General features: G+C 34.0%; 4 protein-coding genes across 5 annotated transcripts; 1 reads left to right on the plus strand and 3 right to left on the minus strand.

Annotated features, from left to right (window-relative positions):
- Positions 1–471: 471 nt before the first annotated feature.
- LOC116338951 (general vesicular transport factor p115-like) lies at positions 472–2694 on the minus strand (the record flags this gene model as incomplete). The annotated part of the gene is made up of 3 exons (XM_031764536.1): positions 2650–2694; positions 2126–2375; positions 472–2022 (listed from the first exon to the last, which is right to left on the minus strand). Coding segments are annotated over exons 1-3 (1846 nt in total), but the record flags the coding sequence as incomplete, so codon positions are not given.
- A 14-nt stretch (positions 2695–2708) lies between these two features.
- LOC116338952 (carbohydrate sulfotransferase 11) lies at positions 2709–3767 on the minus strand. Its single transcript, XM_031764537.1, has one exon. It carries the CDS (start codon positions 3765–3767, stop codon positions 2709–2711), a length of 1059 nt encoding a protein of 352 aa, XP_031620397.1.
- Positions 3768–5050: 1283 nt separating this feature from the next.
- Positions 5051–9109, minus strand: LOC116338956 (N-acetylgalactosaminyltransferase 6-like). The gene is made up of 10 exons (XM_031764542.1): positions 8958–9109; positions 7498–7719; positions 7207–7424; positions 6859–7139; positions 6715–6789; positions 6463–6648; positions 6315–6395; positions 6111–6253; positions 5566–6048; positions 5051–5475 (listed from the first exon to the last, which is right to left on the minus strand). Exons 2-10 carry the CDS (start codon positions 7708–7710, stop codon positions 5314–5316), a joined length of 1842 nt encoding a protein of 613 aa, XP_031620402.1. The 5' UTR covers positions 7711–7719; positions 8958–9109; the 3' UTR covers positions 5051–5313.
- Positions 9110–9396: 287 nt separating this feature from the next.
- Positions 9397–12975, plus strand: LOC116338954 (ATP-binding cassette sub-family F member 3-like). Of its 2 annotated transcripts, XM_031764541.1 has the most exons (9): positions 9397–9413; positions 10211–10388; positions 10456–10600; positions 10699–10722; positions 10784–11190; positions 11274–11591; positions 11663–11977; positions 12096–12735; positions 12823–12975. In XM_031764541.1, the coding sequence occupies exons 2-9, from the start codon at positions 10261–10263 to the stop codon at positions 12913–12915; spliced, it is 2070 nt and encodes a 689-aa protein (XP_031620401.1). In that variant the 5' UTR covers positions 9397–9413; positions 10211–10260; the 3' UTR covers positions 12916–12975. The 2 variants fall into 2 exon arrangements, with proteins under 2 accessions (XP_031620401.1, XP_031620400.1); XM_031764540.1 differs by lacking the exon at positions 9397–9413 and having other exon boundaries at positions 9860–10388.
- Positions 12976–12981: the final 6 nt, after the last annotated feature.

Genomic DNA, 12981 nt, shown 5'->3' on the forward strand with positions numbered 1-12981 from the left:
TTCAAGCCTGTACACTTTCACAAAATCATCGTACACTTAATTTGAAAATGTTCAGTTTAGGTACTCCCCGCCCCTCATATAAGGCTGGTATGGCCAAATCACTTAATTTCATAGTAATATCGTATGTGAAGGCAAAATTGTTACCTACACTTAATGTACACTTTTTTAAGACCATAATACATTACATAAAATTTTGGATTTAGAAAATAGCTACCCCGGGCAAAATTATGAGGACCCCAAAAAAATGAAGTCGATTTTTTGAAAAAAAAATTCAGGTACACTTCGAAACAAAATGTTGTACACTTACCTACACTTCCTCTACACTTAATTGAAACAATAAATTTTGAAAAAAAATTATGTAGCAAAATTATGACTACACAGCCAATAAATTGACGTTAGTTTTTCACTTTATTTCAAAAAGTCAATAAAAATACCTTTCTCACACTAGCTGGTGCGAAAAAGTAAAATTACCTTCAATATTCTTAATTAGTTTGCAAAATTCATAGTCTAATAGTAGTTCCGAAGCGCCCTTGGCTCGAATCTGTGGTACTTTGGCGGCTCGACTGTATGCTTCATGCTTTGTAACTTCGCCCAATTTCTTCGTGTATGTTTCTAATCCAATTCGTTTCTTAACTAGTTGGCATAAGTCTTCTCGTCGAGAATTTTGCACGGAATTATCGTTGAATTGAATGCTTATGCCCATGAGAAAGGCGCACAGACTCTGCACCAAATATTCATTGTCGTCATGTTCATTGGCGCTGATTTGTGAGATGAGATAGGCCGTTGTGTTTGGTGTATTGAGAAATGCTTTAACCGCCAATGGACAATCGTGCAACCATGTACACAATAACATCAAAATGCCAAGTTTCGATTGAAGTTTGTAGTTGCTGGTTTGCAGTAGAGTTGTACATTGTTGAAGTAATGAAATTGGCTCACTGCCCGGTGATGTGGCCAAAAGAACACGAAGCAATTGTTGTTTCTCTTCATTGTTTCCAATGAGTGCGTGCATGAGAGAAACCAACGAAAACCAATTCGACAAAGCGTCCGAACTGAAGAGACCGCCGCACAACAATTGACCGGCTGTGAACGATGTAACGCTTGCTGTTGTTGGTAATAGTGTTTGAACTAATTTTATTTGGCCAATTTGATTGTTATAGAGAAAACTCTGGAAGCAATACAATACGGCAGTGCGTAGTGTCAATGGTTGTTTATCGTTTACCATTGACATGAGAAGAACAACGATGGCCGGTTGCGGTGGATTACTGGGTGCCAAAATTGAATTGAGATATTCTTGATTTTCATTATCACCCCGAATTACTTCGGCAACTGTGTTTATTGTTTCCGTCAAAACGTCTGATGGCACACCACTTCCCATCAAAATCTTGCACAGTGTTTCTAACAAACCACAATTTCGCATTGTTTTTTGACACGATGTTATGATGATCTGTGAATTGATTGGGCTAACTAAAGCACGGACAATTTGTAACATACAATGCATATTTGATACTTTTTGCGGTGTCCAACCGGATTCATCGAGCTCTGGTGGAAGCACTAACATCGGAGCCAATCGTTGGATGTAGGAACCTTCTTTGAAAAATTGCTGATTGCTTGAATTATTTTTCAATAAATGAATCATTAAAATGAGACAATCTTCCACGACGATTCCACCATCCGAAAAACCCTCGTCACGTATCACATCGAATAATCGATCGAATGCATTCTCGAATGCAACAATTTTCTGTATGTTTGCATTTCCTTTGATCAATTCAATGAGCAGTAAAAGAGCATCGTTTCGGATCACTTCACGGGTATCCACTAATAGATCCATTAGTTTTGACACGGCCATTGGGCTCACTAAAATTATTTCTTGAATGTCTTTATGACGATTGGCCAACAGTGATGTGAGTAATTTGATTGCCGGCCATCGTACTTTGAAATCAATTTCTTCGAGAAAACTTAATACGGTCGTCACGTTGTCGGGTGATTTTATAAACATTTCGGTGAATTGTTCGCCAATGTTTGCTGTTTTGAAGAGAAAGAAAAAGACAACAACAGTTTACATATAGGTTTTTTTTTTAATTTGTAAGGTACATCATTTTTATGCTATGCATATGTTTTAACATACATGACACCGTGGGATTGTCCATTTCTTCGTCGAATTGCTCTTGTGATGTTATATTGCACAGCGTGTCCAGGGCATAGCCAACAATTTCGCAATCACTGCGATCCATTTCGAGGATTTGTACGAGTGCTGACATTCCTTGGGCACCAACCTCAACACGGAATTTACGCGACAACGATTTTAGAGCACGACATGCATCACGGCGATCTTCGAGCAGCGTTGATGTTGAAACACGATCTACCAATCGTTCAACCTGCGAATAAACAAAAAAAGAAAGAATGGATGAATAAAATGAACAATTATTTCTCTAACAAAAAACTAGAATGGAATATTTCGCTTTAGTATTGAGTGTTAATTAAAAGAATTAAGAAAAGTTATTTAATAGAATCTCAAAATAGTTTAAAAAAAGTGTGAAAAACCAAAAAATAAATTGTTTTTTCATCTTTTAAGATGTTTTTTTTTTTTTGTGTGAATGGTCAAATGTGTTATCGTATCAGTACATGTCATCTGCATTCTATGGAATATACCTGTTTTCTTATTTGCTCACAAAAATCGTGTGTGCATCGTTGCATATTCGTTATGATAATTATTCAAGTTCATAACCGAGCACATCTTCCAAACTGTAGCCAAATAATTTAAAATCAACAGCGTACAATTTATATAGACTTTTCGTCACGCTAACCGGAATTCGATTAAAATATTCACGCAACAATTCACTAGTGCCCGATGTACGTTGACTCGTCGGAAAGGTGATATTAACACCGGCCAAATGCAATGCAAGTGCTGAGTCGTCAATTAGTGTTTCATACTTTCCAATTATATTATATTTGATTGCACAAGGATGACATAACTTATTTATAGGTTCCCAATGTTCGTTAAACGAATAAAACGATTGATTTGCTTGATTGTTCATGCTTAGTTCAGGTGTTAACAGATACATAATGAATTCATTGAATGTGACGTCATGACCTCGATTTAGCGAATCGGTTGCTGCATTTAAACGAAATGATTTAATTATTTGTCGACCAATACGCTCTTGGAAGTATCGAGCACTTGGCATATTTCCTTCGAGTTTATTGCGATAGGCTGACAATAGGCGTTCGAATGGATGACGAACGATGATAAAACGAGTGTATTGCGTTAAAACTGTTTCACGTTCGTTCGGTGTTAACGCATTAAATTTACGAAAAATACCGGCCGAATGGGCCAATGCGGCCGGTATTTTCAGTGGATCGGTGCCATTTTTCCATTGATCTGTCATCAACATTAAAACACGTTTCCAATTTGTACATGCAACTTTTGGCACGTAACAATAGAGAAACTTGTGTTTATTATCGATTATCATGTGATCGAGTTGATCGTCTGGTATGTCAGCTATGTCTTCGAAAATTGATCGTGATTTTAAATTGGCACACACTTTTTGCACTTGCTCCTGACGCAATAAATTATTCGCCTGGGTCAATTCGAACCCATGACTATTCAAACGAATATTATTATTGTTCTCGTTCTCTAGGATTAAGGCAGGCAACGGTTGCACGTCAATTAAAATGCATACTATTAAAATTAAGCACAGCGAATTTGACACACGAAATGTGGAATTCAACATAGCTGACACTATTTTAATTAAATCGTTTGAATGCAACATTTTTTCGACTATTTCTATCGGTTACGCACATAAAACGCGATTGAACACACACAATTTGATCGACTTTAATTTGGATGCTTTAATTGAAGAAATTCACAGAAAAAAATTTGAAAAAAAAAAAAATGAAAAAAATGTTCGTTCGACCGCACTCCAATCTATTTTAAATGTACGTTTTTCAAATTATATACTTTTTTAAAGTAATTTTTTGAAACAAAAATCATTCACTTTATTCCAAATGGTGCTTAGGCGTTGGCAAAACACATATATCACAACGAACATGAATAGCTAAACTAATTAGTCATTCGCTTATTCTCATATTCTCCACTCTACGATAGTGAGTCAAGCATGCATTTGGGTTTCGATCTCACCAATCCTGAGGCTTTATTCACCAGTCGTTTTGTTTACTGCATCACTGTGTCTTTCTCTTACAACAGAGTATGGTTTGGACAGTCTTCAGTCATTAACCTTGCTCATATTGTTGTTTACTTCTCTTAACTTCAAAAGTAATTTATGACAAATCATTATAACACACTTCAGTTGATGATTTGTAAAACTAATTTGTATGTAGCTATAGTTGGTTGATAACAAACTTCAGTTAAGACCCTCTATGGTGAAGACCTAGTTCGTACGCTGATGATGGAAACAGCAGCATCACTGTTTCCGAAACTAGGCTTTCTTTCTTTTTAATTCCTTCACGGATTTTTTCTCTAAACACATTGTTATTAAAATTGTTATTTATAATCTTATCACTTTATTCTGGAATTCTCACTCTTTTACATTTCGATAGTTCTTTATTGCCTTCCAATTCTTGATCTCTATTAATTATTTCTCTCTCTATAAGAGTGTGTGTTTCGCTCCATTTTGCTTTTTGTGACTCCAACGGGGGAGATTTGCTGTGTTCGTGAACATCCGTGCGTTTTGTTCGGTTTGAGTCGCAAACTTTTGGTGAGTCTCTCTCTTCTTTAACTTCGTTTATTATATAACCATCCGCACGTTCAGAGCGGTGCCACCAGATTGACGAGTCTTCTGTTGAGTGCTTTGCACTCTGTAGTTCAATCCCTAATAAGGAGCGCAACATATTTTATACATACACATTGCGTTCAATTGATTGCAATGCAGTGATCGAATGCCCATTGAGAATGACTACTCCTGATCGATGACTCTCGGAATTATTTGTGAGATATATCTTGATGTCTTCATATGATGGGATGAAATGGGGGATACACCACCAAAATTTAAAGAACGATGACACATAAATCGAAACAATTTAAATTTTGAATCTTTATTGTTTTTTTTTTATTTGTTCACTAGATGAATAGTTAGATTTGAATTGGTATTCGATATGAAATGTGTAAGAATCTACGTTCCATTTGACTAGCAAATATGTTCAATGTTGGCATCTATACATCATTTTAATAGTAATAATGCTTGGATTCATGCATGCTTGTATTTTAATTAAAAATATCTTTATATTTGACTTAGTATAATAATAATTGATGATAATTCACAACGAAAAATGTATTGATGTATGTATAGATTTGCAATTTTATGTATTGATTTGATCAAACTGACGTAGCGCTGTTGTGTTAACAAAACCAAAGTTCCACATCATATTTGGATTATTGGCATCGCATTGGTTTACAAAGATTTTCATGGTTTTTGCATCAAAGTCCAAGCACCGATCATTGTGTTGAACCCACTTTTTTTCCTACAGACACGTTAAGATAATTTAATCGAATACGAAACGTAAAATTCGAAAAAAATATATGTAATCCAAAATATAATAAGTAATTCTTACGATGTTATATTTCCAGAGCTGATTTCCTTTTTGTCCGTGACAATCATAAAAGATAATTGGTGCGTTTGTATATGACGTTGAAACATCCCAACACTTTGTTGTGCCGTGTACTCTTATGTCTTTGTGCCAAGATAAAACGAAAAATTGATTTAATTGCGGTCGTCTATGATTTTCAGCACACGTGTATAAGCCGAACTCTTGGCCAATACCATGATTCAATGAGTCGACACACTGATTTGGATGTGATTCACTTTGTATAACTCCAGAGGCAAAATCAGGCGGCTCTACCGATGGATATTTTTTTAGCAAATCAAATGCAATTTCTTCCATGAACCATTTAAACGATTTGCACTGCAGTTTTTCACGTATTGCTTTTTGTTCTGTCAAATTGCCGGCATCAATACTCTCGTATCTTTCTGGATTACGCTGATATAAATATTCTTTATACTCATCCATCCAAACTTCCGCAACACGTTTGTAATTCTGAGATAAAGAAAGAACATGAATAAGTCGAAATTGAAAACCAATGAAAAACTATCGACCACCTTATGCAGAAAGTCGCCTCTTCTTCCAGTTGGCTGTGGTACACCACCTCCCCTATAAATATGTCCAACACGTGAGCAAGGAGCATCATACATTTCTCCCCCACATTGCCAAATTTTGAAACTTAACTCATATTGTTCACCACCTGAAATATATATATTTACTTAAAAAACTTTTAGAGTTTCACGTATTTTTTAAAACCTTACCCCAAATATCCAATCCATCATCGTAACCTCCCAATTCCCAGAAAAATCGCGCACTTATCGCGAATAACCCGCCAGCCATTACTAAAAATGCGATGTAACGTAAAATATAAACTTAATATCGGACTAAGAGTATTTCATTCAATCTTACTTGGACTTTTAAATGGTCGCGTTGGATGCGCTAAATCTTCAGGCAGTAAAGGTAGCCGTTTGTAGAAAAATTGCCAATCAAATGCACCTCTCGCACCTTCATCTTGTGCTCGATATTCGAAAGTATCGTAACTAATAACATCGATGAATGGGCACACGCATACTTTATAATTTTCAGCAATGGGCTCTAAAACAAGAGAAATAGCAGTTTCGCGTACAAATAGATTACAACTATTTTGTTAGATTAATTTACCCAGTAATGGTGGTAACCAGTTTGTACTCGCTTCGGTGTGCGAATCTAAAAAGATTAAAACGTCACCATTCGCAGCTGGAGAAGAGATAAAATTATTACGGTTGTTATTTATTTTGTTTTTCGGTATTAATATTTGTTTTATACCCTTAGCTCCGGCTAAACGTGCCACTATCAACCCTGATCTTTCGTTCAACCGAATAATTTTGACTTTTGGCAAATATTTTGCAACATATTGATCGAGTTTTCTCTTTAAAAATTGCTTATTACTAGCATCGTCTACTAAAATAATTTCCATAATCAACTCTGGTGGCGATCGATTCAGTACGCTGTAAACTGTACGTAAAAGTGTGCTCCAATGTTCATTAAAAAATGGAACAATTATGCTCACGGTTGGCAGATCTTTTAAGTATTTCAATTTTGCGCAGCTAGTTAGTTTAAATAAAATAAAATTAATTAAATATTAAATCATGAGAATCGTTAAAAATTACACACTCTTTATGGCGAATATCTTTAACAGATCGATTAAGTGCAATTTTATCACTAAGCAGTGCATTGAATCCGTTTTGATCAAATAGTTGTTTGCGTTCGTCTTCCAAATCTGGTGATATAAATGCGGCGATACCATGTTCGCCGATACCATGTCGTAATTTTTCTGCTTCAATCAATTTATAATCGTGCCAATCTATTTTCAATCGTTTAACATTTTTTAACTAGGGTAAAAAGAATGGAATAGCAATTTTTAATTCTTCAGTAATGGCTATAGTAATTTTTAAGTGATTATACCTCATTTTTTACACTATTCATAAAAAATGAACCTTGTCGAGGATGAATTGAACGCCTTGCACTGGCAAATGAATGCATGAGATTTTCGTCATAGTCGTCGTCATATCGATGATGTGATGATGAAAAGAATGTTTTATATAGAAATATTGTCAAAAAAACCATCAGTGCACACAACAACATGAATTTGAACAGGCTAGTCAAATTGCGACGCATGGTTATCGTCTAAAAAAAGATGATTTACAAATGAAATGATTTAGGCATTTAAATTAAAATTAATCTATGAGAATCGAAAGCTACGTTTCGATGCGGAAATATTGTCGTTTTGTCTTGCTTTTGCGCATGGATTGAAAAACGGATGCTGATTAGATAACATGTATGCTACTTTTTTGGATTTTTATTCATCATCGAGCGGACACAGGCGGTTTTTTTTGGATTTTATTTTAAAAAAAATTGACTTAACCAAGCAAAAATTCAATAGGGGTATCTCGGACGATTTAAGGGGGGGTTATCCGGGCTTACACCCCCCCCCCCGTGCCCATGTATGCTCTATGTAAACTGTAGCTTATTTGAGGTTTTAATTGAAACTGAAACTTTTCATTTTTCATTAAACCAAATGTTTATTCCATTAAGTGTTTACATTCTACCATATAACTTTTTTTTTTAATTTCGTCTAATATGCAAGTTTGTATATAATAATAAAACTGTGTCATTTTGAAGTGAGGTTCATTTTAATCCAATGAATTTTATATTTTTTGAGAATTGTTTGATTATTTATAATATTAATGTTTTAATAATAATGCAAACGTAAAACACAGTAAATTCAAACAACTAAATTAATAACATGTTAAAATGACTATTAAAGCTATTTCGAAGCAACATTTTCGTTGAATACCTGAGAATAAATGATACAGTGGATTATTTTAAAAATATATATAGAATTCAATAATCAATAAATCGTTAGTAGACGTTAATATAATTGCTGAAAAAATATTATCGAACCTTTTAACAATCACTGACCAACAGACAAGGAAAAATAAGTGTGTGAATATTTAAACCGTAATCAATTAAATAAAAACGTCGAAGAAATTGAATGTCAAAAACAAAATTGCGACCGCATACAATTTCTAGCACATTCAGAGAAGACATTTTCATGATAATTTCTGGTTTAATGTGTTTCTAATTGCGTTTCGAAAGTCAAAAACTTACACACTTCTCAGATAGCCAACTAAAATGTAAGAAATTTGAAAAAAAAAATGTAAACGTTTTAGATGGACAAATTTCTTTCGCTTTCAAATCGAAAATATGGATATAAATGTTTATGTGCGAATTCTTGTGATCGTCGATCGATTGAAATTGAAGCAGAAAACCAGTTTTGTTTTGTTCATCAATCATTAGTCAAATTAAAAAATTCATTTCAGCAATGAATTCGATCTTAGCAATGAATTTGTAATTTCTTTTACCTTTCAAAACAAAGACAATTTATTCATTCAATGTGCATTTTTATTATTAATCTTCACTTCACTAGTACTCGCAAAAACAAGTCATCACGATATTTTTATGTATAGTTTTAAGTGATAAAACACCGGCTATACTAAACCAATATTTGAAAAGTCGTTCAACAAATTATTGTGATTATGTGACAGCAAGAGAAATATATACATACATACATACATCATATATAGCAATGAAAAAAAAACTGATAAACTATTCCCATAGAGGGCACTGTAAAGGAAGAATCACAAAAAAAAAACAAATGAAATGGGAAATATTTATTTTCCGTGAATTGAAAGGAAAAAACACGTAGATTATATTCCTTTTTGCTAGACGTCGATTTTCCGTGAATAAAATGTAACAATTCGATTTATTTGTTCAAAAAATATGTCTTATAAGTCAATTGTGTTTGCTCATAAAAAACGGTATGAATTCGATCGATCATATCTCGATCGTGAAATATTATAATTGAATATTAAAATAATTATTATAATCTAATATTAATGGGAATTAATGATAAATGACAGATGGAATGAACATCCGGGGTTGATTTGAATCAGATTCGCGATTACGAAGTTTCTATAAACACCTATAGGAAGAAGCAATGGCGATTAAACTTGAAATGCAGTTTAGTATCTATCACACACAAACTAGAAAGAAAAATCCAAAACCACAAGCAGTGCGATCGTTTTTCATTTTTATTTCTTCATCTTTCTCATACAAATAAAAAAATTATTTTATGTTGTTTTCAAATTACAAACATAGTTGTCAAAATTGACACATCGCACAACTGTCAAAAATGAATACATATACATGTAAACAAATTGATGACAATATGAAGTTTTCGCTTTCCATGTGCAAGACCTCTTAAATTGCTTAGAAAGTTTTGATGAACATCTAATTTTCTTAATGAATTTTGGCATAAGTGAGACATTATCGATGAAATTTCTTTGATGAGTTAATATTATTGAAAAAGGAATTCATTACTTCTCGCAACTCACTGAAAAGATACACAAATTTAGAACTTTCGGTTAATATTTCGTGTATCAATAAGAACATTGTACCAAGTGATTTAGAATCTTGCTCTTTGTGTATATATTAATTTGGAGTAGATGTTTATGTACTATTTTTTAAAGTTCAATCATAAAAGAATTTGAATTGAAAGAATTGAGGATTTTTTATTAAAAAAATAAAAAATAAATAAATTCAACAATGTCCACAGCCAAGTGTGCTAGTCTTTTAAAGCAAGAGTTTCCATCGATTGACAATGAAATGAAACAATATATCGAAGGTGTACTCGATAGCGGAATGGACGATTTTGACAGCAGCGATGACTTATATGATGCAATTGGTGCGATTTTGCATGAAGTGTCAGAAGAAAAGTCCGAAAATGATATCAGGTAACGAATAATTCGTTGGATTACAAAAAAGAAGAGACGGAATAATTATCAAAGAAATCGTTTGCAGGGATTTATGTGAGCAATTGCTGTGTTTGATGAAACCGAGCGAGAACAAGAAGAGTGGCACCCAAAAAGTTCTTGATGCACCAATAAATATTGCCGAGATGGCTGCCAATAATATAACTAATGTAACCGATGTGTCTAGCATTTGGGTAATACATTCACTTTCTTTTGAAATTTCATTTTCATGTGTTCCTGTTTAAGTTTATTGATATCCATTACTTACATTCTTTTCTATGTGAACTTCCAGGTAATAAATCGTGATGACAATTTGGTAAGTGATCTAATTTTACTTTGAATGATACTTTTATTATTAAATTTTAATTATTTTATAGAAAGTTGACTCGAAGAAATTGGAAAAGGCACAACAAAAATTACAACAAAAACAGGAAAAACGATCGGAAGCGCCAAAAGCACCTGTAATGCCATTGCAATTACAAACGGCCACCGCATCACAAGTCATCAATAAGAAGGAAAGCCAAATGGATGCAAAAGGCACAAATCGCTCCATGGATATTCGAATAGAAAATTTTGATGTTTCCTTTGGTAATAAAGTCTTACTACAAAATGCTGATTTACTATTGGCGCATGGCAGACGATACGGTTTGGTTGGACGGAATGGACTTGGTAAAACTACGTTGTTACGAATGATTTCGGGAAAACAATTACAAATCCCAGCACATATATCGATATTACATGTAGAACAAGAGGTTATCGGTGATGATACGACCGCATTGAATAGGTACATTTCGTATTTTTAATTAACGAGCATTAAAAAAAGTTGTTAATCGGTTTTGAATTGATTCCTTTTTTTTTCAACTGAAGTGTACTCGAATGTGATTTTGAGCGAACACGATTGTTAGCAGAAGAAAAGAAAATTAATATCGAAATCAATGTAGGCTCATCAAATCCTGAACTCAATAAAAAACTAACTGAAGTATATGCGGCCCTTGAAAATATTGACGCTGACAAAGCACCAGCTCGTGCATCTGTTATTTTGAATGGCTTAGGTTTCAATAAAGATATGCAAGCACGTGCAACAAAAACTTTTTCAGGCGGTTGGAGAATGCGTTTAGCATTAGCTCGTGCCCTATTTTCGCGGCCCGATTTACTGTTGCTTGACGAACCAACTAACATGTTGGAGTATGTTTTCCGTATACATATTTCATCTGTTAAAACCAAAAAATAATTAACGAATATACTTTCTTTTGCAGTATAAAAGCAATCATTTGGTTGGAAAATTATTTACAAAATTGGCCATCAACGCTTCTGGTTGTGTCTCATGATCGCAATTTTTTGGACACCGTTCCAACTGATATTCTTCATTTGCATACACAACGAATCGATGTTTATCGTGGAAACTATGAGCAGTTTGATAAAACACGTACCGAAAAATTAAAATCGCAACGTCGTGAATTTGAAGCACAATTAGCGCATCGACAACATGTACAAGAATTCATTGATCGTTTTCGATATAATGCCAATCGCGCGGCTAGTGTACAGTCCAAGATCAAAATGCTGGAGAAATTGTTAGTGTTTTACGACATGTTGATTGATTTTTTTTGCCAGAAGAAAAAACTTCTGCTGAAAATTGGGTTAAAATTCAAATCAAGAAATCATACATTTTTTCGTTATTTCAAATTTCAGGCCTGAATTGAAACCTGTGGAAAAAGAAATCGAAGTAGTAATCAAATTCCCAGATGTTGAACCGCTAAATCCACCGGTGTTGACACTCAACGAAATTGCATTCAAATACAATAAAGACAAAGTAATTTTCACATGTGTAAATTTGTGTGCCAATTTAGATTCACGAATTTGTATTGTTGGTGAAAATGGTGCAGGTAAAACAACACTGTTAAAAATAATTATGGGCATTTTATCGTCAACAAGTGGAACAATATCACAGCATCGTGGCTTAAAAATTGGTTACTTCGCCCAACACCATGTTGATCAATTGAATATGAATACAACATGCGTTGGCCTTTTACAAGAAGCAATCCCCGGTCGTCCCGTTGAGGAGTATCGACGTCAATTGGGTGGTTTTGGGATATCTGGTGATTTAGCTTTACAATTAGTAGCCAGTTTATCTGGTGGACAAAAATCACGTGTCACATTGGCCAAAATGTGTATGGCACGACCAAATTTCCTAATTCTTGACGAGCCGACCAATCACTTGGATATTGAAACAATTGCCGCACTGGGCAAAGCGTTGACAGAATTCAAAGGTGGTCTTGTGCTGGTTTCGCACGATGAACGTCTCATTCGAATGGTTTGCAAAGAATTATGGGTATGTGTCTATTAAATATTACCTTTCCATTATTGAAAAAAAAAATGTTAACCATATTTCCATTATTTTTTTCTGATATTTCCTCAGGTCTGTGGAAACGGTACGGTTACCAATATTGAAGGCGGTATTGATTATTACAAACAACTTATTTTGGCCGAATTGAACGAAGCCACAAAATAAAATAATAACCGGCTTAAAATACCAAGAATACCTGTTTATATATAAATAATTTGATTTTATTTGAAC

This window comes from Contarinia nasturtii, unplaced genomic scaffold (genome assembly GCF_009176525.2).
Source record: "Contarinia nasturtii isolate CC-2019 unplaced genomic scaffold, AAFC_CNas_1.1 Cnas_scaffold_473, whole genome shotgun sequence".
NCBI lineage: Eukaryota > Metazoa > Arthropoda > Insecta > Diptera > Cecidomyiidae > Contarinia > Contarinia nasturtii.

Excerpts from the sequence above, each read along its gene's own strand:
- LOC116338952 (XM_031764537.1), bottom strand. The coding sequence starts at position 3,767 with ATGTTGCATTCAAACGATTTAATTAAAATAGTGTCAGCTATGTTGAAT.
- LOC116338956 (XM_031764542.1), bottom strand. The coding sequence starts at position 7,710 with ATGCGTCGCAATTTGACTAGCCTGTTCAAATTCATGTTGTTGTGTGCA. Across the intron at positions 7,140-7,206 it reads AAAGATATTCGCCATAAAGA|CTGCGCAAAATTGAAATACT; the intron begins GTGTGTAATTTT and ends TAAACTAACTAG. Across the intron at positions 6,049-6,110 it reads GAGGCGACTTTCTGCATAAG|AATTACAAACGTGTTGCGGA; the intron begins GTGGTCGATAGT and ends TCTTTATCTCAG.
- LOC116338954 (XM_031764540.1), top strand. The coding sequence starts at position 10,201 with ATGTCCACAGCCAAGTGTGCTAGTCTTTTAAAGCAAGAGTTTCCATCG. Across the intron at positions 11,191-11,273 it reads GATACGACCGCATTGAATAG|TGTACTCGAATGTGATTTTG; the intron begins GTACATTTCGTA and ends TTTCAACTGAAG. Across the intron at positions 11,978-12,095 it reads ATCAAAATGCTGGAGAAATT|GCCTGAATTGAAACCTGTGG; the intron begins GTTAGTGTTTTA and ends TTCAAATTTCAG.